General features: G+C 27.9%; 1 protein-coding gene across 1 annotated transcript in view; it reads left to right on the top strand.

Moving 5' to 3' along the window:
* Nucleotides 1-24,542, top strand: part of LOC100215492 (nuclear pore complex protein Nup205) — a 74,193-nt gene that overhangs the window by 17,541 nt on the left and 32,110 nt on the right. The window contains exons 9-17 of the mRNA XM_065813803.1: nt 3,143-3,383; nt 4,690-4,787; nt 7,740-7,922; nt 8,030-8,281; nt 8,413-8,653; nt 13,238-13,430; nt 16,477-16,597; nt 16,704-16,785; nt 17,067-17,213. Of these exons, the coding sequence (XP_065669875.1) occupies nt 3,143-3,383; nt 4,690-4,787; nt 7,740-7,922; nt 8,030-8,281; nt 8,413-8,653; nt 13,238-13,430; nt 16,477-16,597; nt 16,704-16,785; nt 17,067-17,213 (1,558 nt within the window). The remainder of the gene's footprint in view (nt 1-3,142; nt 3,384-4,689; nt 4,788-7,739; nt 7,923-8,029; nt 8,282-8,412; nt 8,654-13,237; nt 13,431-16,476; nt 16,598-16,703; nt 16,786-17,066; nt 17,214-24,542) is intronic.

The raw sequence follows: 24,542 nt of genomic DNA, 5'->3' as shown, positions 1-24,542 counted from the left end.
ATCTTCTTATATTTATGAACGATAATATATTTAATGAGTCATCTCACCTTCGTTTTCTAGGATTAACTCTGATTAGCATCTGCTAAGGTTGCATCTCCTTATTGTGCTTGCCACTTTCTTACTCCGGATTCTATTCTTTATCTCTATAAATCTCAAATTCGTCCTTGTATGGAATACTGTTGCCGTATCTGGAGCAATCTTCAAATGATGCCCTTTCTCTTTTAGATAAGGTGCAAAAATGCATTGTAAACATTGTTGAACCTGCTCTTGCAGCCAACGTTCAACCATTGTCAAGTTGTTGTAATGTTGCTTCTCTTTCTCTTTTCTACAAATACTATAATGGGTGCTGCTCTAAAGAGGTAGCGTCTCCTGTGCCATCTACTAAAATTCATTCTGTTACTCGTCATTCAATTAAGTCTCATCCTTTTACTGTGACTGTTCCTAAATGCTCCCAAATTTCTTATTTGTCTAGTTTTTTTCCTCAAACAGTTCTTTGGAATTCGCTCCCTTCTTCTTGTTTTTCTGATTTATATAATTTGTATAACTTTTCAAGTCGTCTGATAATCGTTATCTTGCACATTTTTTAATCTGGTTGTCTATACTGGGTAGAAAGTAGGCATCACAGTAAGTAAATTTGTTTATAGTTTGTGAATAATCAACTCACATTTTTTTTTTTTTTGTTCTTCATTTATATTGGATTCAGTAACATGATCTATTTGGTTTTGCAAAATTTGCTTGTTTCTGACATTTTTGACAAATAGTATCCCAAGTGGGAAAAGTATTGCACTGATGGATATTGTTTCCACAGAAGTAACACAGTTTTGAGGTCAGTAGTGAAGTTTGCTGAGTATCACTATATTTTCTTGCATTATGGCTGATTTTTCAGTAACCTCTTGCATATTATATTTAAGTATAAGCCGTTGATAAATTCATCTCTGATAAATGTTACTCCCTTAAAATTGAAATCTTTTGCAAGATCTCAGAGAGTCTATTTGAATTCGTCTAGCATTATGCCAGATTTTTGCTTATGTGTTGCTAAATGGTGCTGTGGTAATATATTGTTTTAACATATGATAATGTAAGAACTTTGTTCACATTTGGTTAACAAAAGTTAACCAATTGAAAATGAATTCATAAACTGCCAGTTTATGAATTCATTTTCAATTGGTAAACTTTTACTAAATTATGAAAACAAAAAGAAATTTTAAAGAGTTTAAATCCAATCTTTGCTTGACATTGAAGAATTCGGGTTTGTGTTAAATTTTTCAGGGCACAAATATTTCTCTTTGTGGATAACTTCAACTTTTGAAATATAATAGATAAATTGAAATAGTAATTAGTAATGCAAAGTATATTAATTACAATTATGTTGCTAATTTCAATTTGTCTATCATATTTTGCTAATTTTAATTTTTCTATCATATGATGTATCCTAAATATGTTAAAATATATCACACAGATTAATACAATAAGAAATTTAAACAGTAATTACTAACACTACAATTATAACTTTTTAAGTTTTTATTTTTAAGCTATACAGTCTTTACTTGCATTTTTATAGTTTTTCTGAAAACAATAAATTTTTATTAAAGTCAAGGTAAAAATTAAATAGTAATGTTTGTGAAGTTTTTCTTTGAATAAGTTTAACTAACCATTAAAACAACAAAAACAAGTTGTTGTTTTTTTTTTTTTTGGTATAAGTGGTTTTAAGTACTAGTTAACAAAAAATTACCAGTTAACAAAAAATACCAGTTAACAAAAAATCTGTGAAATGTATTACTTGACAACTCAACAATGTTGTGATATTGTAACTGATAGTTTTGCATTAAATCCAATTTATTTTAACACATTATTTTATATTGCAAAAAAAAACCAAAAAAAAAAACACTATAAGTAAACCTAAATAAGACCCAAATATATTTAGTTTTTTAAAGTATGTCCTACATTACAACAGATAACTCTGATTTGAACTTTTATAAATCCTTTATAATGAAAAATGTATAACACTGTATTTATTATATAAATATACTTATTTACACTATATTTATATACAAAATAATATTTATCAAAATGCATGGATGTATTTGTTTGGTTTGAACTCCTTTGAGAATAATCCAAAATCTGATTAATCATTTTTTTGTAGTTAAGCAATTGAATAACATTTAAAACAGAATACAAATTCAATAAAGTTACCATAATACAGATTAGGGCAAATCATTTTAATATTTATTAAGAAAATAAAAATCAATAAAGTTTACAAACTACATTTAATTAAATTAAAATGTACAAGAAATTACTAATTACAGTTAATTCCAGATAACTCGAACCTCCAAGGGACCAAGGAAAATGGTTCGACTCAATGAATGTTCAACTAAAGTGAATTACCGTTAAGTCAAACTTTAAGAAATTATGGATTGCGTTCACGCAGTACAGTCAAAAGATAACATTCGAAAAAGTTTAGTGATACAATGACTTTCTTATTATTTGGTAGTAAAATTTCATCTAAAAGGTAGCGATCTTTTATTTAGAAATTCATTAAACTTTAAAAAAAAATTTTAAACGGTTTTATCATGATTTATCTTTTAACAGTTTTATTATAGCATTATTTTACATCTGATAATGATCTATTCTATTCAGATCTAAATATAACAAAAAACTAAAAAAAATATTAGGCTACAAGTATTTATGTTTTATATGGACTGACTTCTTTTATTTAAAAAAAATTTAATCATGTCAATATCTTTAATTTCCATACAAAAAGTTCAAGTTATCTGAAGATATTTGCTGAAAGGGGATGAAAAAATGGTTTGACTTAACAAACTTTGAGTTATTCAAGGTTCGAGCAGAAATTTTAATAGTAATCGGTTAGATGATTTCAGGGGACCAAAAAACCGGTGTTCAAATTGTATTAAATACAGTCAATTCCCGGTTACTGGGAATTGACTGTATTTAATACCTTTACTGGATAGACATCCAGTAGTTGTTTACTCATTAGTTACTAAACAAAATAGTCTCATCTTTAAGTTCCACTCAAGTTTCTCTCAACCTATCAATAAGTTTTATGGAAAAAAAAAGATTTTTTAAACTTATCTATTATTAAACTTATCATTAGTCAAATTTTTAAATTTTTTATTAATTTTAGTTGATGCTAAACAAATTTGTTCAACATGCTGGTGATGTTTTGCTACAACCTCTATATATACCATATATTGATATGCTAACATCTTTGTCGAATAACGAAGAGGCTGCTTCATATTGCTTTCGTCTTTTGACTTCGAGCAGATCAACTGAAAGAAGCAGTTTTTGCATTGTTTCCTGGGATCACTTTTTCTTATCACTAAAACAATATTACTTGAGTTTAAGACAAGTTATTGAAGCATCTGGTATTATTTTTATTTTGTGATGTATTATATGTAATATTAAATTTGATTTACTAAGGAATTTGTGTGAATGTTCAATCTAGAATGATTTTTGTTGTACAAGATGGGTTTTTTTTTGAAGAAATGTTGTCTAGAGGGGGATTTTTATAGTCAAATGTTTTAACAAAAAGGTGGGAATAAATGTTATAGTAAAATGGTTTTTGTTTGGAAAGTTTTGCTTTAAGGTTTTTTTGTTTAGAAAATGTTGCTGCAAGGTTTTTTGTAAAGAAAGTGTTGCTGCAAGGTTTTTTTGTTTAGAAAATGTTATTGCAAGGTTTTTTTTTAGGAAAGTGTTGCTGCAAAGGTTTTGATTGAAAAGGGTTTCTGTAAGGTTTTTTGCTTGGAACATAAAATCTGGGCTAAGTGCCAAAAAGAAAGTTTTGGTTTAATGTTAAAATGTATTTTATGTTCCAAACACCTGTGTTTTATGTAAGCATGGGCGTTTGATTTTACCGTAAAATAACTCTATAGTGACAGTTATGTTATTTTCAGTTCCACAGGAAATATCATAACTTATAGCAGGGAAAACCTTTGCACTGACAAAATAAGACAATTAGTGTTTTGCCATAACAACTTTAAGAATATTAAAGTGAAAAACTGGAAATTGAACGATTCTATAAATGAAAAAGAAGAAGAGTGATAGCTTTTATATTTTTACTATGGACAACTATGTTAGGTGTTTTAATACTATTTTGTTTGCTTTTAAAAATATAGATATTATCTGATTTGCAACTATTTTAATTTTCAATGTTACTTTGTTTACATTTAGAAATATACATATCTGTTTTGTATCTTTTAATTAATGGCCGTTAACGGAGTTTAATGTCTGTTAAAATAAGTTAACTGAAAATTACCGTTAATAAATTTTAATGTAATGGATTTTAATGGAAATTTCGTTAATTTTTTTTAACGCAACAGAAATTAACGGTTTTTAACAGACTGCCAAAGGCCCTTAGTTTTATGTACCTAACTAAAGTAATGTAAACAAACTGTGAAAGTAGTTACTACTTCCACAGTGAATGTTACTTTTTTTTTCAAATTTGCTGCAAGTTTTTTTTGAGGGAAAATACTTTAGCAACTAGGTTTTCTTTAATAAATAAAGTTTTTTTTTGTTGAAAAAAAACTATACAACAAAAACCATTTTTGTTGGAACAGTTACAAAAGATATTTTTTGCTGTAATTAATGTTTAGCCAAAAAGGTTTTTGAAGTTAGATTCATTTTTTTTTCTTTCATAGTTTAATTGTATAAAATAAGTTTTTTAATTTCCAGACCATCGGGTTCATTTGCATAGACATCAAGAGATATCACCAGATGAACTTGCTGGGCTTGAAAGCATTATAAAATTGATAAAAATTGTGGCAGAGAAGGTAAAGTTAATTCGATGTTTAACTTATTGAAATAATATTTATTTACCTAATTGAAGTGTTTTGTTATATATTGTTATTTGTTATTTTTTTGATTTTTTTTTTCACCATGTCATATTTGTGTCGAATTGTTTATTTTTCAGCATGTATCAGCATATTTGTGTCAGCATATTTGTATCAGCATATTTTCGCACCACAATTATAAACTTGTGAATTTTATATTACTGACATGCATGTTGATATATCTGCATTATTATTTTTTTTGTAATTGTTATTATTACTATTATTACTATTTTGTTAAAAAGCTCAGCGTGTTTCTTTAAAATAGCATAGCATTTTTTTTTTTTAGTTAAATTAATCTGTTTTTTAATTTTTGAAAAAAATTTTTCAGTCAGCAAACCTGTTAAAATTTAAAATATTGAACATATTCCTCCACTACTTTTAAATTATATTTTTTACAAATGTGTTCAAAATGCCAAAAAAAAACTATAAAGAAATGAGACTTTTTTGCATCGTTTAGTGATTAAACGGTTTAGTAGGAATGAACCACCAATTTTTTAATAGGAAGAGTCTAAAAACAAAATTGAATAAAAGTTTTTTTTAGTAGAAGGAGCAGTTAAAGAGTTTACTGAATGATATCACAAGTTTTGGTTGTTAGAACCGGTAATTATAGCTTGCTTGTGCAGGGACCAAGATAGTTGTTTGTAAAAAAGTGAAGCAGATGTAACATTGCAACAATGGGGCAGAAGCTCAAGCCTGACAGCTAGAACAGGTCCAACAACATTTACAATGTATTTTCACACGTTATCTAAGAGACAAAAGGCCTTATCAGAAGAATTAGACCAAATATGACAACAGTATTCCATACAAGGGCAAATAAGAATAGAGGTTAAAAATATAATCAGAAATAAAAAAATGACAAGCAAAAAAAAGAGAAGTAAAGTAGAAGACTCAATATAAATGTTGCCATTCATTGATATAAGAATCTAATAGTTCTAATAATTGTTAGCAGTATACTGCAGTATATAGCAAAGTTTTGTTTGGATTAAAATTTACCAGACACTGCAAACCCAAACTGTCACAAAAGAGAGATCAGATTCAAGATCAGCTGTTTTAAGCAAGCAAAAAGTGATGACTGGAGTATATAATTGTGTCATCAGCAAATAGAACCAGCAGGTAAAAAAACAAGATTTAATTAAATTTTCTAAAAGTTCTTGTTAAATAGTTTAGAGAGTAATGAAGAGTGTTCTGGAGAACAATGGAGAATGGACAACAATGGAGAATGGACAACAATAGAGAATGGACAACAATGGAGAATGGACAACAATGGAGAATGGACAACAGTGGAGAATGGACAACAATGGAGAATGGACAACATTAGAGAATGGACAACAATGAAGAACAGACAACAATAGAAAATGGACAACAATGGAGAATGGACAACAATGGAGAATGAACAACATTTCTGGATAACATTTCTGCCACAGTTAAACAATGACAGAAATGTTATCCAGAAAATAACCAATAAGATGAACAATAATTTTGAAAGTTAACATATTTTTATATTTTAACTATTGACTTCAAACTGAATATTAGTTTTACATTCAGCTTGCAGTTAATTTGCATTATTCAAATTTTAAATTATTATTATTGGAAGTTGACGCGGTTTGAAATAATTTGACATAATAAAATAAGCATTGTAACTCAACTTCGACTTTGATGCCAATGACTTGTGACTTGGCTTGAAGTTCAAGTCAATGATTTGTCACTTAACTTAAAGTTCAACTCAAGGTACAAGTCTTGAAGTTCTAGCTCTAAAGTTGTTTAAAAAAGAAAATTTAGTAAACATCTGCGGCAATATAAGTTAAGCTAAGTTTGTTTACATTCATTTAGCATATTGCATTTTGGCGTTTGCGGAACATTAAAACAATAACAAAGAAGTGAATAGACGTAAAAGCATTTTTTTTAAGTTATTTTTTTTAATTGTACAGCCTTGTTTTATTTTTTTTATTTTTTTTTAATGTTTTACTGCGTCCTCATTGGGCTTCGATGTCTGACAGTCTTTTTTTTTGGTCTTGTGCAAATGTAATGAATCATAAAAAAAGCATGTATTTAGTTTAAGTGTAAATGTATTTATGTATTTGTAACTTAAGTTTTAAATATGTTTTAAAAATGAAATGGGATTTAATTGATAACAAATACATTATGAGTTGTTTACTTATTGAATCAGGAATTAGGGCCTTGAGACTTGACTTGAGTATTGAATTGAACTGTCTTTGCTTGACTTGGTGCTTGACTTAGACTTGAGTGAGTAGACTTGACAGAGACCTATGACTTGCAAAACAATAACTTGAATTGCTATGAACCCAGATTTAGTAAATTAAATAAATCTCTAGCAACAGCTAATTTCTGCTTGCGTTTTCATTAATGTGTCTTTATAAATGTGATGTTTTAATAATTTAAGGTGTTTCTTTATTCTTTGACTCAAATCTATATTTGATTTTGTTTTCCATGTATTAGTACATGAGTATTTTGAAAATGTTCAGGTAGAGGGTCATAGTCTTAAAGAATTTTCACAAAGTTGTAAGACTTCTCAACAAATATCTCACTAAATGACACAAATTTTTGTTATTGTATTACTTATATCATTGTAAGTGTTAAAACATTTCAATTTAAAAAAAGTGAAAATAAAATGTTTAAATGATAACTGAAATAAACAAAAAAATGTAAATAAATATTGGTACCTTTTCACTTGAGTCTTAATATGCCCTTGTTTTGAATTTGAGAATACACCTTCAACTAAAAAACATATTTTGGTTTTCAGATAAAATTGAAATTAGGTTGAAAAAGTTTTTATTTTTATATTTATTAAGCATCATTAAGCTATATTCACCATATTTTTTTATGCTATTTTAAAGTTCTTCGTTCTATTTAATGTTAATTATTTTGTTTTAGAATGAAAATGTCAGAATTGCATTTTGTGAAAATCAAACATGGCTACCTGTTGCATCCTTGTTGGGATTGGTTTGTTGTCCAATACCAGCTAATTTAAAAGGTTTGCTTCTGGAAACTTTGGCAGCTTTTTCTAAAACTCCTGAAATTGCAGCTTCTATATGGCAGTCATTAGAGGCATCTCAGGTTTGGAATTTATTTATATTTTTTATACTTATTTATATTTTTTATTTTTCATGTATTTTTTGTTTTATATTTTTCAATATTTGTGTATTAATTTGTGGTTTTGTTAGGTCCTTCAAACTAACACATGCACACAAAAATCAGGAATAGCTGTCGAAATTCAAGAAATTGAAAGTCGAAATGAAACTTATCCAGAAACTCGTGGTTTCATGAAGTTGCTTGATCAATTAACTAATATAACTATTCCTCAAACTTTAGGAGCTGGTCATCGAACACCTGGATTTGACCCATATCTTGTTTTTTTGGTTGATAGTGTATTTCTCAAATTCAAAACAAGGGCATATAAAGACTTAAATGAAAAGGTGCCAATTTACATTTGCATTTTTTTATTTATTTCAATTATTATCTAAACATTTTATTTTTACTTTCTTATAATCAAAATTTTTAAACACAATAATATTAGTAACACAACGAAAAAATTTATATCAATTAGTGGGATATTTGTTCTGAAGTTTTACAACTGTTTGTGAAAATTCTTCAAGACTATGATCCTCTACCTGAACATTTTCAAGATACTCATGTACTGATTCAAGGAGTAAATTTTGGTAAAGCATCGAAGCCTCCTGGTTACCAACTTCTAAGTTCGTTGTTAAATTATTCTCCAATGTTACGAATGGTTTTTTCTGTGATTGATGATGTGTTAGAACTTTTAAAAACTGTTTCCTCTTCTAGTTGTAAGTTATTATTATTATTTTTTTTAAATGGACATTAATAAATGAGTAATCCATAAACTGATAATAACTGTTAGTTGTTTATAGATGTTATTATTATATTGTATTATTAATGTTTATATTATTAATTGATTTTTTTTTTACAAATTAAAACTAAAATCATAAACAAGATTCTCATGCTTGATGATAGACCATTTAGAATCGATCAAAAAACTTTTGGATTTGGATGACACTATTTTATTTTGTGTATGATTTTGTGTAATTTTCAAATATTGGATAAAGTTGTCTCTAATTTTTCTGGTTTTAAGATTTTCTAATCCTTAGGTTGGTAAACATTCTTTGTTTGTATTTTGTATGTATCTTTGTGGTTAAGACCTAATAATAAGTTTTTTTCTTTCTTCTTTATTAAACTTATTAAAGTTTCAAGGAAGTAAAACTTTTGAAACAATTTTTCTAAATAATATTAAATTATTAATATCATTAATATTAAAGTAGATTTATTGAAAAAAGTTTTTAGTTATTTTCATGTATTTTTTGTTTAATATTTTTAAATGTTCATGTATTATTTTGTGGTTTCGTTCTTTTCTTATTTTATTTTAGGTTATCAAAAGAATTTTTTTAAGGCAATTAAATGACTCGTTTTAAGTTATAAATACCAATATATATATATATATATATATATATATATATATATATATATATATATATATATATATATATATATATATATATATATATATATATATATATATATATAAGGGTACCTCAGAGTGAGAGAATTTTCATATCTCGTTAAATGCAAATATATAGAAAATAGGTTTTAAAACATACCGGTCACATTCTAGACCCTCTCTCAAGGCTCATTTTTGTGAAAAAAATTTCAATTTTTTTGTCAAAAGTTGTTGATTTCTGTGACGTTGAGGGAGGGTCTAATATAAACTAATTTGGCTGAATTAAAAAAAAGGGCCTACATTACATATATTTTGCATTTAAAATCATATGTATATTTGTTTTTGTTTTATTACTGAGCATTTTTTATTTAAATTATCCATAAACTCACAAAATTTATGACTTTTGTTGTGATATTAAGAAAGCATTTAGAGTATTTGTATATAAATTTTTTTTTAATATAATTAAAATGTTTTTTGTTAAAAATATTGTACATTGCTTGCTACTTTAATTAGTTACATATTTGAAGGTAGATTTCCTTGACATTCTTCCATCTGACATTCATTCATTCCCCTCTGCCTGCCATTTCCCAAATAGAATAAATAGCAAACCATTACACTTCATGTTCTTTTACTAAAGTTTGTTTTTACTAAAGTTGAATTTATTTTTAAATAGAAAACAGTTATTAAGCCACTACATTGATTTAAAATTTGAAATTTACATTTTTGATTTTGAATTTTAAAATTAACAAGTATTTATATGAGTTATCAGAAACACAAGATTTTGCACAATAATAGTTTCAGGTCTTCTAAAAAGATTTTTGAATTTTTTAATAAAGCTATTCCTGCTATTTCAGGTATGTGTTGCATAGAAATAAAAATAATGTACAGTTATCGATTTGGTTTTATGATTTTGTATTTACCTGAAAAGAAGTCATGGTCACTAAAGCACATTTTTATCTCAATATTGACACCAATCCATCACACTATCATAATCTGTAAGATAAATAGTGCGCGCTTATTTATACTATTTATATAGTATTGTTAATAAAAACCTATATGGTCTCGGAACGCAACTTCCAACGGGTATGGATATATTCCAACACTTTAAATATTGTCAATCAAATTTGCCTAATGGAATTACAAATAAGTTGGACATTCTATATTGTCCTTCAAAGTCAAACTTAAAGCTTGATAGGTGTCAACTAGTTAAATGTGAATGTATCATGGCAAAAATAAAACATCCATGGATTAAAGCAGTGTTTCCAGTTATAAGCGACGTAAATATTAGAAAAAGTTTAAAAAATCTTGAGCAAAAATATTCTAATTTATTAAAGAATGTCAAAAGAAACTCAAAACAAGATATTAAAAATCAAATAGGATTTGAAAATTTTGTTAAACGTGTTTTTTGGACAGGAATTCCAGAACTAAAAGATTTTATTCAAAGTGACAAGCTAAGATCAAATAAATCTAAAATCCAAGATTTACAATTCCTAGAAGATCAAGAAGGTCCAAGATTATATCATTTGGGCCCTTTAGTCACTAAATATACTAAGAAAGTAATTTGATTATGTTTTGGTTGTGAGAATTTGAATAGTGTAAGTTTTATTTTTTTAAATGTTTAGGCAGTTTTGCGTCAGATCTTAATTAAATGATGCTCTCAAGGTAAATGGAGTGCATCATTAGTATATAAAATATTGATTTAACTAACTTTATTTTGTTTTTGGACTTTATTTTGATTCTCATCCACACATTTAGTTTTTAAATAATATACTTTTTATAGTTTGATAAATTTATTAAATATGCTCTAACTTAGTGTTTTTGTCACTCTAACAACTTATAACTAATAAATTTATTTTTATATAAGGTAAAATCATTAAATATAAAGAAGTGCGATAATGCAATGAAAAATGGATCACCAAGGAAAATCTTAAAATTTTGGGAAGAAGAACTTAGCAGTAATAATGAACTAAGTTCAGGTAACTTTTCTGACTTTGAGCCAGGTGAATGGATAAAAAGAAAAATGAAACTAAGCAGTACAAAAATTTGGGCCCACATTCCTAAAGATATTTATTCCGGAAATGTTGCTTTAATGGCAACTGTTAATAACATCTCTCCAATGGTTCTGCAGAGAATTACAATGGCGGTTGTTCAAGTTGCAGGAGTAGACATGAACTCCATCAAATCAAGTCTCTCAACTGAAGCTAGAAGAATGAAAAGAGAAAATAAAGAAATTTCAAATATTGATATTAAAACAAAAGTACATTTATCTACATTCCCATGTATAATTCATTTTGATGGAAAAACTATATTTGCGACAATGAAAGGAAAGAAACCAAAATAGCTGTACTAGTAAATATTAATGGCAAATTACACTTGTTGAGTGTACCTTTTTTACCATCCTCTTCAGGAGACTCTATCAGTATAAAGAAATAATGCAGATGCTAGATGAATATGGTATAAAATCAAATGTTGGTGGATTCTATTTTGACACAACAGCAACAAATACTGGTATTAGGAAAGGGACTGTTAGTAGAATTACCTATGATTTAGGTAAATACATTCTCCAGCTTGCTTGCAGGCACCATGTTACAGAGCTTAGAATAAGCTATTTTCAAAAACATGTTACTCATGAAAAAAAGGTAGGACCAGCAAATCTTTTTTTTAAAAGATTAAGAAATAAGTTTGACAATCCAGAGTTTCATTAATCCTGAAAACATATTAAGGTTTGATTGGTCATTAAAGGCTGGTACTGTAGTCAAAAAAGCAGCAACAGATGCACTGAAATATTGTAAAAAATACATTAAAAAGAAAAATATTGCTAGGGAAGACAGAAAAGAACTAGCAGAGCTTGTAATTATTTATTTATTGAAATCAGGAATTGTTAAAATAAACAAATCAAGTGCAGTTCATCGTGCAAGGTTTCTTAGCTCAGCTCTTTATTATGCAAAGTTACATCTGCTATCTAAACAACTAGATTTTTTGATAAAAGAGGAAGACATAAAGCTCAAGTAGAACAAATAATGGAGTTTATTTGTTGTTTTTATGCTCCATGGTACTTGCAAAGCCATAATTCTATTAAAGCATGGCTATTCTTTTATTCTTCAGTCTTTTATTCTTGGCAGGCACATTTCTATCAAAAATATCTTTAAAGACTTGTGCTGTAAGTTTCAGGACGCTTTCTTTAAAGACCTGTGCTGTAAGTTTTAACGCTTGTGTCAGTGCAACTGAATTCTAGTTCTGAAATTGCATCATTATCCACATTATTCACCAGTCTTGTTTTCTTCCTCACTCCTTCAGAAACCTAGAATTTATTTTCATATATATGTGTAATACACATAATTTTTTGTATTATACAATATTAAATTAAACACAACTTCTTGCAGAACTTTCTAACTATTAATTCTAAAATTAGTCTCGGTTTATCCTGGTCTTCCAAAATTATATATTATATACGTTATATAAACACCCACACAAATGTTCAAAAATTAATTTTGCTGTAATTTGTCTAGCAGAAGCTACAGATTAGACATATATCTACTTCTGATTATATTTTTATTTTTTTATTTTACCATAAATTTTGCTAAGCAAATTGTAACAAAGTTAATTTTTTACAATTTTTCTGTTGATTGTTGCAATATAAAATCTAACAGCATTATCATATGATAAATATTAGCAATTAGCTAATTCCTGATACTGTAGGTAGCTGTAACATGTACACCATAGAGCTCTGGTTTTATTATTAAATACTCAATATACTATATATTAAATACTCAATATAATATACACAAAATATATTCATATTTTTAACAGTAGTATATGCAATATATACAAAATCAAACATATATTTAAAACAATAGCATATGCTATATATACAACAATAGTAAGTATGTTTTCACTTTTGTTTATTACTTTTTAGGCTTAAAAGGAGTCCTTGAAAGTGCTGTTGGTTCTTGCTTACTTTTGTTGGAATCAGTTTTTGAAAAGCAAGCTCTGTTTACAGATTTAGTAAGACAAAATGGTTCATCACTGTTACTATCATCTCTTGATGACTTATTGCTTTCTGTCAATCCACGAACTGGTGCGCCTGATTATTTATTGATCATCGCTAGGTAGCAACTCATAATTGTCTTTTAATTAAATGGTTTAAATGATTTAGTTCTAAAAACAGTAATACAGTACATATATCAGGGGTATAAAATAGAATATAATTTTAAAATTTTCAAATAGGCATGTCACCTAGTTATGAGCTTTTATATTTTGAAAAATCAATAATAATTTTAAGGTACATCCTTTTGAAAAACTTAAGCATCAAATGAATTATAGTCCCTAAGGGATTTTCCATGAATTAAACAATGCTAAATTTACTTTAAAAAAAGAAGTAGGAGATCTTAACGACTTTTACGCAGCAATTTTTATTAAACTTAATGTGCTATTTTGTTTTAGTGAAATTTAGCATTGTGTAATTTAATCTAATCAAATAATAAATTGTATAAGGCATTACAAGTTCAGTTATTACACAACCATTCAATATGTCAAACAAAAGTTCTACTGCAACCAAAATATCAAGATATGTATGGAAAAAGAATTTGATTCACTTTGAGAAAAGTAAAAGATTACGTAAGAGTAAATCTCTAGAATAATTAGGAGCAATATTTAAAATGCCAACAAATTGGCAAATAATTAACACCAGTTTGGTATCAGACAGTAAAAATGTGAAAGGACAAATAAAGAAAATTTGACGATGAATGATGAATGTTTAGAACTATGGGCTAATATAAATATTTTAATAATAGACAAAAGATCAATGCCAAGAAAAGTAGAAAAATTGATTAAAAAGAAGCAAATCGTCAGCCAAGAACCAAGAGGCTGTATGTCCATTTTTTATGTTTCCGAGAAAATCAAGTTTAATTTGTAAAGACTTTTACTGGAATGTCCGACTAATTTTTTAAATATTTTTAAAAGTTGTATCATTCTTGAGACAAGATTTATTGGACACATACCCCATTGATTGTTGAATATTTATTGATAATAAACAGAAAAAATACAAAATGCGGACATATGGCCTCTTGGTTCTCAGGTGACGAAATGAAAATCAAAAAACAAGGTACTTAAAGTTTTGATGGTTTATTAGATATAACGAAAGAGTACAGATTTTGGTTGCATTCTGAAGATAAAAATCTTTATTTAAATCAATTAGAGACATCTGGTAAAGTGGGATATACTACAATGAAGCCTGATGATCCTAAAAAAATACATATTTCAAAGCAAATTAAAATTGGAAACGTTCCATCAATGCCATCAACTTCAATTCTAAATGAATACAGAGAGGAACACGAAAGTAGTAATGAGTCAGTATGAACCTTAAATAAATATTATTAAACAAATAATTAAACAGAAGACAGTCAAGGCTGTTAAATCGGTTTGTCAAGCAAAGCTAAGTACACAAAAAGCTCCCACAGTGTTTCAACAACTTCAGATGACTAGTGTTGATCTTCCTGCACCAACTCAACCAGCAATCTATATGGCAGACATCAGAGAAGGTAAAAAGTTACGAGATAAATTAAGAAAAGAACTGAAGGTTGAGAATTGGTGCTTGCATTTTGATGGGAAAAAGATAGCTGGGGTGGAACATCAAGTAGTCATGATAAAGAACAATAAAAAAGTGGTTAGGCTAAAGTCAATGGTATTGAAGAATGGAAAGTCAGAGACAATTTTTGAAGGGCTTCGAGAACTTTTGAATATGATTTGTGGGGACCTATAAAAATGATCATGACAGACACTTCAAATGTTAACATTGGGAAAACAAGTGGCGTGATAAAGAGACTAATGACACATTTTGAAAGTGTTGGCTTTCAGAAACCTCTCTGTTGGTTGTATTAGATTGCTTATTAAAGTTATGTCTGGATGACTTTTTTAAAGGTAATACCAATTCACCTAAACTGTCATATTATTTTGTTGAAGCAATACCTAGTAAATATGACTATTTAACATTGAACTTTGACAATAGTGGTATACAATTGAAAGAGAATGAACTGAAATGGAGAGATGACATGCAGTTTTAGAAACATCTGATTAACGTAGTGAAATACATTTTGAATGAAAAGAAATTTCCTGAGGTTAGTTTTAAAAGTTTACCATATATTAGCCAATCTAGATGGAACTCCCGTTAAAACTAGCAATAAAAGTTTTATAAGATATCAAAAGTCTTTGCAAATCTGAAGAAACTTTATATTTGAAATATTTATTAACAAATCACAATTAAAGCAATGCAAACCTTTTTAGTTAATGTAGTTTTATCAATATAGTTTTTTAAACATTTTGATGTTTTGTTAATTTTATCAATATAGCTTTATTTACGTGATATATCTTTATTACTTATTTAAACATAACTTATTATTTCGAAACAAAGCGGTAAACATTTTAATTCAAATTACCAGTAAAGAACTTCTAGACGTATTTGTTATGTGAATAACAGCTTTTCCTTGGCTTTCTAGAGGGTCAGTGCGTGAGTTTTTTTCTAGAAAAGTTATGACACTAAATTCTTTTAATTATTTACAAAAGCTCATCAGAATATTACATGCTCATTGAGTTTGTAAAAAAATTATACCCCTAACATACATGCTACATATGGTAAATACACATTACATGGTACATACAGTATTACAATTTATGGTTTGAGGCCTATGATGTTTGTGATAATAAACAATTGTATTATTAAATAAATTAATTAAAATGCCGTCAGGTATGGGAGTCCCAAAAAGCTCTAAAAATATAAAAAAGTTATGAATTACCAATGGAAAAAAATTAAGACTTTTAGGTTAGAGAAACAATCAATTTTTGATCCCAGACTCCTTAGGTATAATGGTGGCAAGGACTCCGGGACTCCGGACTTAAAAACAATAAGTTTCAAGTCATTAAATCTCATGATTTTTTCTTATTTTTCAGATCATAAGTAAACCAACATGTTTAGAGCTTTGGACACCAGAGACCAGGAAAAAATAAAGATATAAAGCCGTAGTTCTTTTGGCATCCCTGAATACAATTATAATACTATGACACTTTTTCATTTATATTATTTGGATTCCTTCTTTTTTTCTTCAGTTCTTTTTTATGCAGTACTATTTTAATTAAATTTTTAAATCTTTAATTCTTTAGATTTTTAACAACAAATAACTTAAAGACGAGTGTTGTGTTGAGTGCAATAAGAATCCTCAAATATGCTTGTGATGGTTTGAGAGTCCAAAAAGAAATTGTATCAATATTCTCTAAAGATGAGGTTTTTTTAAATTTTGGTTAGCATGTCCCTTATATGTAATGTTATGCTGCTTTTATGGCATGTTATATTATTTGCTAAGATGTGTTTTAGATTTATTTTTAAATAGTTAGGTGCCAGAGAGCTTTTAGTTGGGTTTTCAGAACAATTAGAGATTGATGATCCAGAGGTTGTTGATGAATTGAAGGATGGTAGGATTCTTTATTTCAAATTTAATAAAAATCTATTTATGATGTGCTTTTAATGAAATTATTACTAGATATTTATATTTAGATAACGGTTATATTTATAAACAATAATATACAATAATAATGATTATATTTATAAACAACAATACCATTAAAACATTATTGTTATTTGCCAGATAAGTTGTACAGTAATTCATTAGTTTTTTTAGTTTTAGTTTTAATAGTGACTTGTGATTAATAGTAGTCAATTTTTATCTTTAAAACAAAATTTATTTTATTAACAGAAAATACTAATATTCAAGACTTGATTCGACAAGAGGTTATACAGCTGCTTATATCGACCATCAAACAACCATCCCATAACTTGGCACAGTTTTTATTAGGTTTTGAAATTCATATTCCTGTTTCAAAAACAAATTTACAAGATGCAGGTAAATCATGTTTGCAATAAAAGCATAAAATTTAAAAAAAAATTTAATTTCATTAACTAGTTATATTTATTTTGTATTTTTTATTTGTTATAATTCATTGCTCATTTAATATTATTTGTATTTTTATTTTTTACTCTTATTTATTCTTGTTTATTCTAGGGTTCGGAACTATTGCGCATAATGACGAATATAGGCACATACCATTCAAAAGTTACGCGCATAATATGCAAATGATGCATGTACTATGCATATAATGCGCATTAGGGTGGAGCAATTTTCATAGCAAAAAAAATGTTCAAAAATAAATATTTCTGAGACACGAATCGATGTCTATTATAAGATGAAAGTAAAAAAATATTTTTTGATTTTGATGAGATTTTGAGGTTCCTCTTTGGATTCTAAATTCTTCACAGGTCCTAATATTTTTGAATTTTTTTTTCTTCTAAACCATATCAACCTTGAATTCAAAAAAAAGCAGAAAAAAATGCTTGTTTTATAAATAATAATTTTATTTAAAAAAAATTTCTTAATGAAAAAAATATTTGCAAAAATAAACCTAAAACCACTGTTTTATTAAAGACAGGGGTTTTTATGAAAAAAACAACTCTATTTTTTTTTTTTTTTTTAGTTTAAAATAAAAAAAATATTATTTTTAAAATTAGCATATTATTCTGCTTCTTTTGAGTACCGGTTAATTTAGTTTAGAAGAAAAAAATTTCATCAAAATTAGGACCTGTCAAAAATTTAGAATCCAAAGAGGAACCTCAAGAACTCATCTAAATTAAAAAAAAGAAAGTAAGGTTCTTTTTCAACAAAAGACATCAATTCGCAGCTCAGACAAATCAAATTTAAAAAATTTTCAAAATCACTCCACCCTAATGCGCAACTGGTATGTGAAATTAATTAAAAATTGTAAAATAAATTTAAAAAATTTTTTAAATTAAAAGTAAATATTTTTAATAATTTTCAAGATTTTTAAATGAATTTCTATATCACAAAACTTAACAATTTAATTTATTTTTGTATTCCATTTGCTCATTTATAATTTCTTCACACTCAAACTCACTGAGAATTCTCCAACAAATTCTATCACTCACTTTCAACTGTCTCAGCAATTGTTGGATTTGTTTTGGAGGCTAATTCTGAAATTGAACTGATTGTATCAGTCTTATCCTCGCCAAAACAGAATCCTTCTGCAGCATACTTCAGTGTCAGCATATAGGCAATTCCCATATTTGAAGTGGTAAGGAATTTAAAGCGCTTCATAACCATTTCCTGAATAATTTCCTCATTTGCAAATTTCTTGTACATTTGGCCAAAATAATTGTACACCAAAGATAATGGAGCATCATTATTTTCAAGTCTTTCAATGATGTTAGAAGGATATTCGATATCTTTTATGATTTTTGCCAAACTATCCCAGAAAGCATTTGATTTAATTAGCGTCAAAACAGCGGCTAAATTTGTTTTTGGAGCAATTTCTTTCAAAGATGCATTTTCCTCATCTGCAAGTTGAATCAAAACATACTTTGCCATACAAAGGCCGTTAATTGAATTAAGTTGACTGAGCCATCAAGTCAAAACAGGCATTGTGTGTAAGCGAGGAATATTAATTGCAATTCTTTTTTTGTCAAACTTTGCTTTAACAATGTGATGATTTTTCACAAACTTGATGATTTTCTCAGCTTCTTTGATGGTCTTTGAACTTTGAGCAGTACTCAAAATGTCCTTTTTGAAGATTTATACCATGTGCTGCACAGCCATACGTCGAGATGTGTGGGAATTTTTCTTCAATCAATTTCCAAGCAGCTTTCATTACTGAAGCATTCAGTGATAACGCTTCTGAACTTTTGTGGGCCAAGAGTCTTGATATTTTAAATGATAGCACCAGCAACAGGTGAAGCATATTGAATTATGCCCGATGTGTTGATTGAAGTATAGAAAAATGGTTTTGTATTTGGTGCCTTGATATAAAAATTCACTGTATAATCGCCACCAATATTTGTCCAATCGCTGATGAGCGTTAAATTTGATGATTCGAGAATTTCTTTAATTTAGCGGAGCATTCTGTGTACTTTTTATTAAGAAGCAAACCTGACAGCGTTTTCACGCATGGTGTTGATGATGGATACAATGGATTAAGTGCTTTAATCAAATCCTTAAAAGCTTCAGATTCAACAAGACGAAGAGATATTCCAGTTCAGAAAAAGAAATTAGCTAATTTCATATCGATTTCTTTTTTTGATTCTTCAGGATTCATCATATTTTCGACAACTTCTTATGTTTCAGCTGAGATTATGTTGTTGTTGAAGTTGATTGATGATTCAGCTTTTCGTTTTGCAAGCAATCGTTTCTCATCTTCACTAGCGTTTAGACATGATGTTCGTTTATGTGCTGTGATGCGATATTTTGTCCATTAAACTGTCTTTTGGCAGACAATACAAGTTCCAGTTTTCTTTACTATATGGAGGTTTTGCAAATATCTATTTATTATAAAGTTTTCCATTGTCTTTCTGTTTGATGAAAAAGGTCTAATTAAATTATAAATTTCTCAGTTTTTTATTTTATTACTTATCTCTTTAATTATTTATAATTAATAACTTAGAGTTACTAATTGTAAAAGTGCGTTAGGGAGATTTAATAGTGGAATTAAGCATTGTTAACTTTTAACTCCGCTATTAAAAGTATAATTTTTTTTGTTTCAAAAATTAATTGAAAATTTCATGTAAACTAGATTTAAAATTCGCTTTTTTGTCTGTCTGTCTAATCAAAACAATTTAACAATTGAAATTGAAATAAAGTTATATGCATAATTATGCCAATGTATATGCACAATCTATCAGCTAATATCTGCGTATGCAAATTTTTCCTAACCTTAGTTTATTCTTAAGATAGTAATTCTTAGGTAGTATTCTTATGTAAATTCTTCTAGTTTTTTAACATCTATTATTCATAAATAGTTGACAAATTTTCTTCTCACATTGATTATTATGCCTTCAGTTTTTAATACTTTTTTTACAAGCTATTTTTGCTTTGATGTTATTTTGTTTTGTTTAATTCAATAATAATAGAGATTCATCTGATGTTTAAGGGAAATATTTTTTATAAGAAAATTTTTAAAACTTGATATTATTTTACTATATAGAACACACTCAGGGATTAAGAATTATTTCTCAAAAATGTTGTCTTAAGAGTCGATATTTAAGATATGTGTATGCAGTAGTATGTTGAATTGGTGCTTTTTTTTTGTAAGAAGTTTTGAGTGTTAAAAAAAACACAAAAGTTATTTTAAAAATATCAGAATGTTTTGATTTTTTTGGCTCTCTTGGATATAGAATATTAAAAAATAGAAGAAAATTCTATTTTCTGAAATTGCGTTACAATTAGGAATAGACTCTACTGAATTGAGTTTAACCATTGCTTCTTAACAAACAGTTTGGATTGATTATTTTATTTATTTCTAAGCATTGTTTTTTCAAACTTAAAATTGTGGTGTGAAAATAAAATGTATGGATTATATTAAGATAACTTGTCTATAGGTTAACTAGTCAGATGTTTATATTTTTTAAGTAGTCAGATGTTTATTTTTGCTGTTATAAATGGTAGACTAGTTGTTACCAAACCTAAACCTTCAGTTGAACAGCCCCATGCTGAGGCTTATTCGAACAAAAGTTAATGTGCACAAAAAACCTTTTTTAATTTCCTTTTTATTTGAAATGCATAGTATTTTTCAGGTAACAATTTTCAGAGTTTTTTTTTATATCAGGTAACAATTATTTTCTTTATATCAGCATCAGCAGGCAAGTAATGATTGTATTAAAAGAAATATTCAACAACAAAATTATACAAAAAAATGCTAATATTTTCTTTTTTGTTTAAATTAACATCTACTTTAAATTTGAAGCCACATTTTACTTGCACTTATGTCATTTTTTTAATATTGAAATACTGTACCTAACTGTACGCAATAGTACCCAAAAATGGAATCTAAATGTGCTATGTAAGTAAATAGTTTTTTCAAAAGAGTTAAAACGTTCAGAAAGATTTCGAAACTTACCCATTAGCCAGAGAAAACAGATATATTTTCCAAAATTGTTGTGTTTTTGAAAGTATAAGTATTAAAAAGTGTAATGACGTATTTTCATTACAGGAGTCAGAATATAGAACAATACAGAATATAGAACAATATAAGAATACAGAATATAGAACAATAATACATATGGAACATATATGTATGTAATTAATACATACATATATATATAAATATATATATATATATATATATATATATATATATATATATATATATATATATATATATATATATATATATATATATATATATATATATATATATATATATATATATTTATATATAATCTAAGAATAAAATTTTTTACAAGTTCTATAATGTTTATAATTAGTTAGCACTAACATTCACGCTAGGAGGAAGTAAGAATTTGTGTAGGAACTTTCGAGTATGAAATCTGTATGTCTTCACTAATTCTTCATTTTCTACAAGATTTTCCTGGATTGATGCCATTTGTTGACTTAATGATGGAAAAAATGTTATCTTGGGCATCTTCAAATGTACAGCATATATATATTGGGCATCTTCAAATGTACAGCATATATATATTGGGCATCTTCAAATGTACAGTAATAAATATATATATATATATATATATATATATATATATAATATATATATATATATATATATATATATGTACAGTAATATATATATATATATATATATATATATATATACATATTTATATACATATATATTTATATACATATATATTTATTTATATATATATATATATATATATATATATATATATATATATATATATATATATATATATATATATATATATATATATATATACATATATACATATATATTTATATACATATATATTTATATACATATATATTTATTTATATATATATATATATATATATATATACGGAAAAAAACACAAAAAACTAACAGTTCTATTTGTGTTAATAAGTCCCTGTGTAATAAGTTCTCGACCACGAGGTAATCCACTGTTATTCAGAGTGGTAGCCCTCTTATCAAATATAAAATATCAGATTGAGCAATTTGTAAATCATTGATTATAATGACTACACCTTATTTAACTGACCAACTTGCAGCTCTAGCAGCCAACTGGCCAGGCCTTGGTCAAGGTAACCATTCAGCTGCTTCTCAAAAGCTTGATGCTACAATATCAAAACTAATAGCCACAGTCAGCATGCTTCTCACCCGCGTATCTGTTCTTGAAACTGAAAATATTACTCTAAAAGCAAATCTTTTTCAACAGCCAAAGTCAGCATCTCCGAGCTTGACCACAACTCTTAACTGGGCAAGCGCAGTCAAGCACGGTTCAGAAGCCAATAAAGCAATTATCACAGCAGTCAACGAAAATGCTAAAATTGTAGAAACAAAATCAAAAAGAGCTATAGTTGTCGGTCTTCCAAAATCCTTTGACAATAATCAGAGGCTAATTTCAGTTCAAAGTATGCTTAAAAAACTAAACTATAATGTTGCTTTTAAAGTTGTTGGGCATTTCACAAAAAAGTTCAACAACACCACCAGTTTAACTACAATAGCACCTGAACCAAATGAATTGATCATCATTGAGTTTGACTCGAATGAGCACCGCAATGATCTCTTATCTAATGCAAAGCGGCTTGCCTCAATAGATGAATTAAAATCTGTCTACATTCGCCCAGACCGTACACCTCTCGAACAAGAAACATTCAACAACTTGAACAAAAAGCGTGCTACAGAAAATGCAGAACTATTGGCAAAAGATTTACTTGACAAACCCTTTCGATTTGTTATCCGCAGCGAAAAAATCAAATGCATTGACACATCCAAAACAGTCAACATCAATGGAAGAGAGAAGAATCCATTCCTCAAATGGAAATCAGCTGCTGAAGCCATTCAGTCGCTCTCAACATCTCACTAGTTCAACATTCTTTAACAAGGCCAGCTCTTCCATCAAATTATCTCATCTTTCGTGCTTCTACACCAATGCAACCTCCCTCAATCCAATAAAACTCATCGAACTGTCCTTACTTGCAGAAAACAATTCTTTTGACATTATTTTTATCACCGAGACATGGTTCAATGACCAATCAACTCCCTCTCTTCAGAACTACAACCTCTATCATTCAGACCGTCGCAACCAAATTGGAGGAGGTGTAGCTATATACATAAATAGTAAAATCATCTCAAACAAAATAGAGGAATCCCTACTACACAAAGATTTTATTCCTTACTATTCAGAACAGTTATGGGTTGAACTAAAGCTTTTGAATGAAACTCTGCTCCTAGGCTGCATTTATAGACCTCCATCCTCCGGTATCGAAGCCTTCTCAGAGATTTCAAGTGCTATTTTCCATGCCAAAACTTTAATATCGACTAAAAAATACAACGGTATCATCATAGCTGGTGACTTCAATTTCCCAGAGATTACTTGGACTTCCAACTCAGTCTTTTTCTCTAGTAAAATTGGTCTCAGTTCTTCATTTGTCTCTCTTTTTCAAGATTGTCATCTTCACCAAATCGTCACTACGATCTACTTTCAAACCTGCTTTCACTACTTACAACACCTACTTTCAAACCTGCTAATTGCCCTATGACAAAGACTCTTGATCTCATCATATGTGACTCTTCATATCGTGCTAGCGAAATCAAAATCGGTCCTCCACTCGGTTTGTCTGATCAATATCATTGCACTATCACCTGGTATTACAAACTGGCTTCCAGCATAAAATTATCACGTTTCAACAGCTCTAAATTTATATACAAGCATGGTAACTACGAAAAAATCAACAAAGAATTCAATAATGTTGACTGGTCATCTATTTTTAAAGACTTAAATGTAGAACAATGTTACCAACTTTGGCTCAACAAATACAATGAATGTTGTCTTCAATTTATCCCTCGTATGCCAAACAAACCATCCCCCAAAAAACAACCATGGATGACAAAAGAACTATTATCTCTTATTCGTCTTAAAAAATCGCTATGGGCTCGTAACGTCAGTTCAAAATGGAAAATCACATCACTGGTTGGGGAATATAGGGAAACTAGAAAGTTTGTTAAAAAATTCATTCTTCTCTGAAATCTTTCGAAATTGCCCTTGCCAATGATAAGCGTAATCCTAAAAGACTGTTTTCGTACATAAATAGTAAACGCTCTGTAATAAATCAGATCTCATCTATGCGAATCACTAGTTCCAGTGAGATCATTAGCTCTGACAAAATTACAATAGCCAACTCACTTAACAATCAATTTCAATCAGTTTT

The sequence above is a fragment of the Hydra vulgaris genome, chromosome 12 (assembly GCF_038396675.1).
Source record: "Hydra vulgaris chromosome 12, alternate assembly HydraT2T_AEP".
NCBI classification, from domain to species: Eukaryota; Metazoa; Cnidaria; class Hydrozoa; order Anthoathecata; family Hydridae; genus Hydra; species Hydra vulgaris.
The sequence above is the reverse complement of the archived record's forward strand: the minus strand, read 5'-3'. Positions and strand labels throughout refer to the sequence as shown.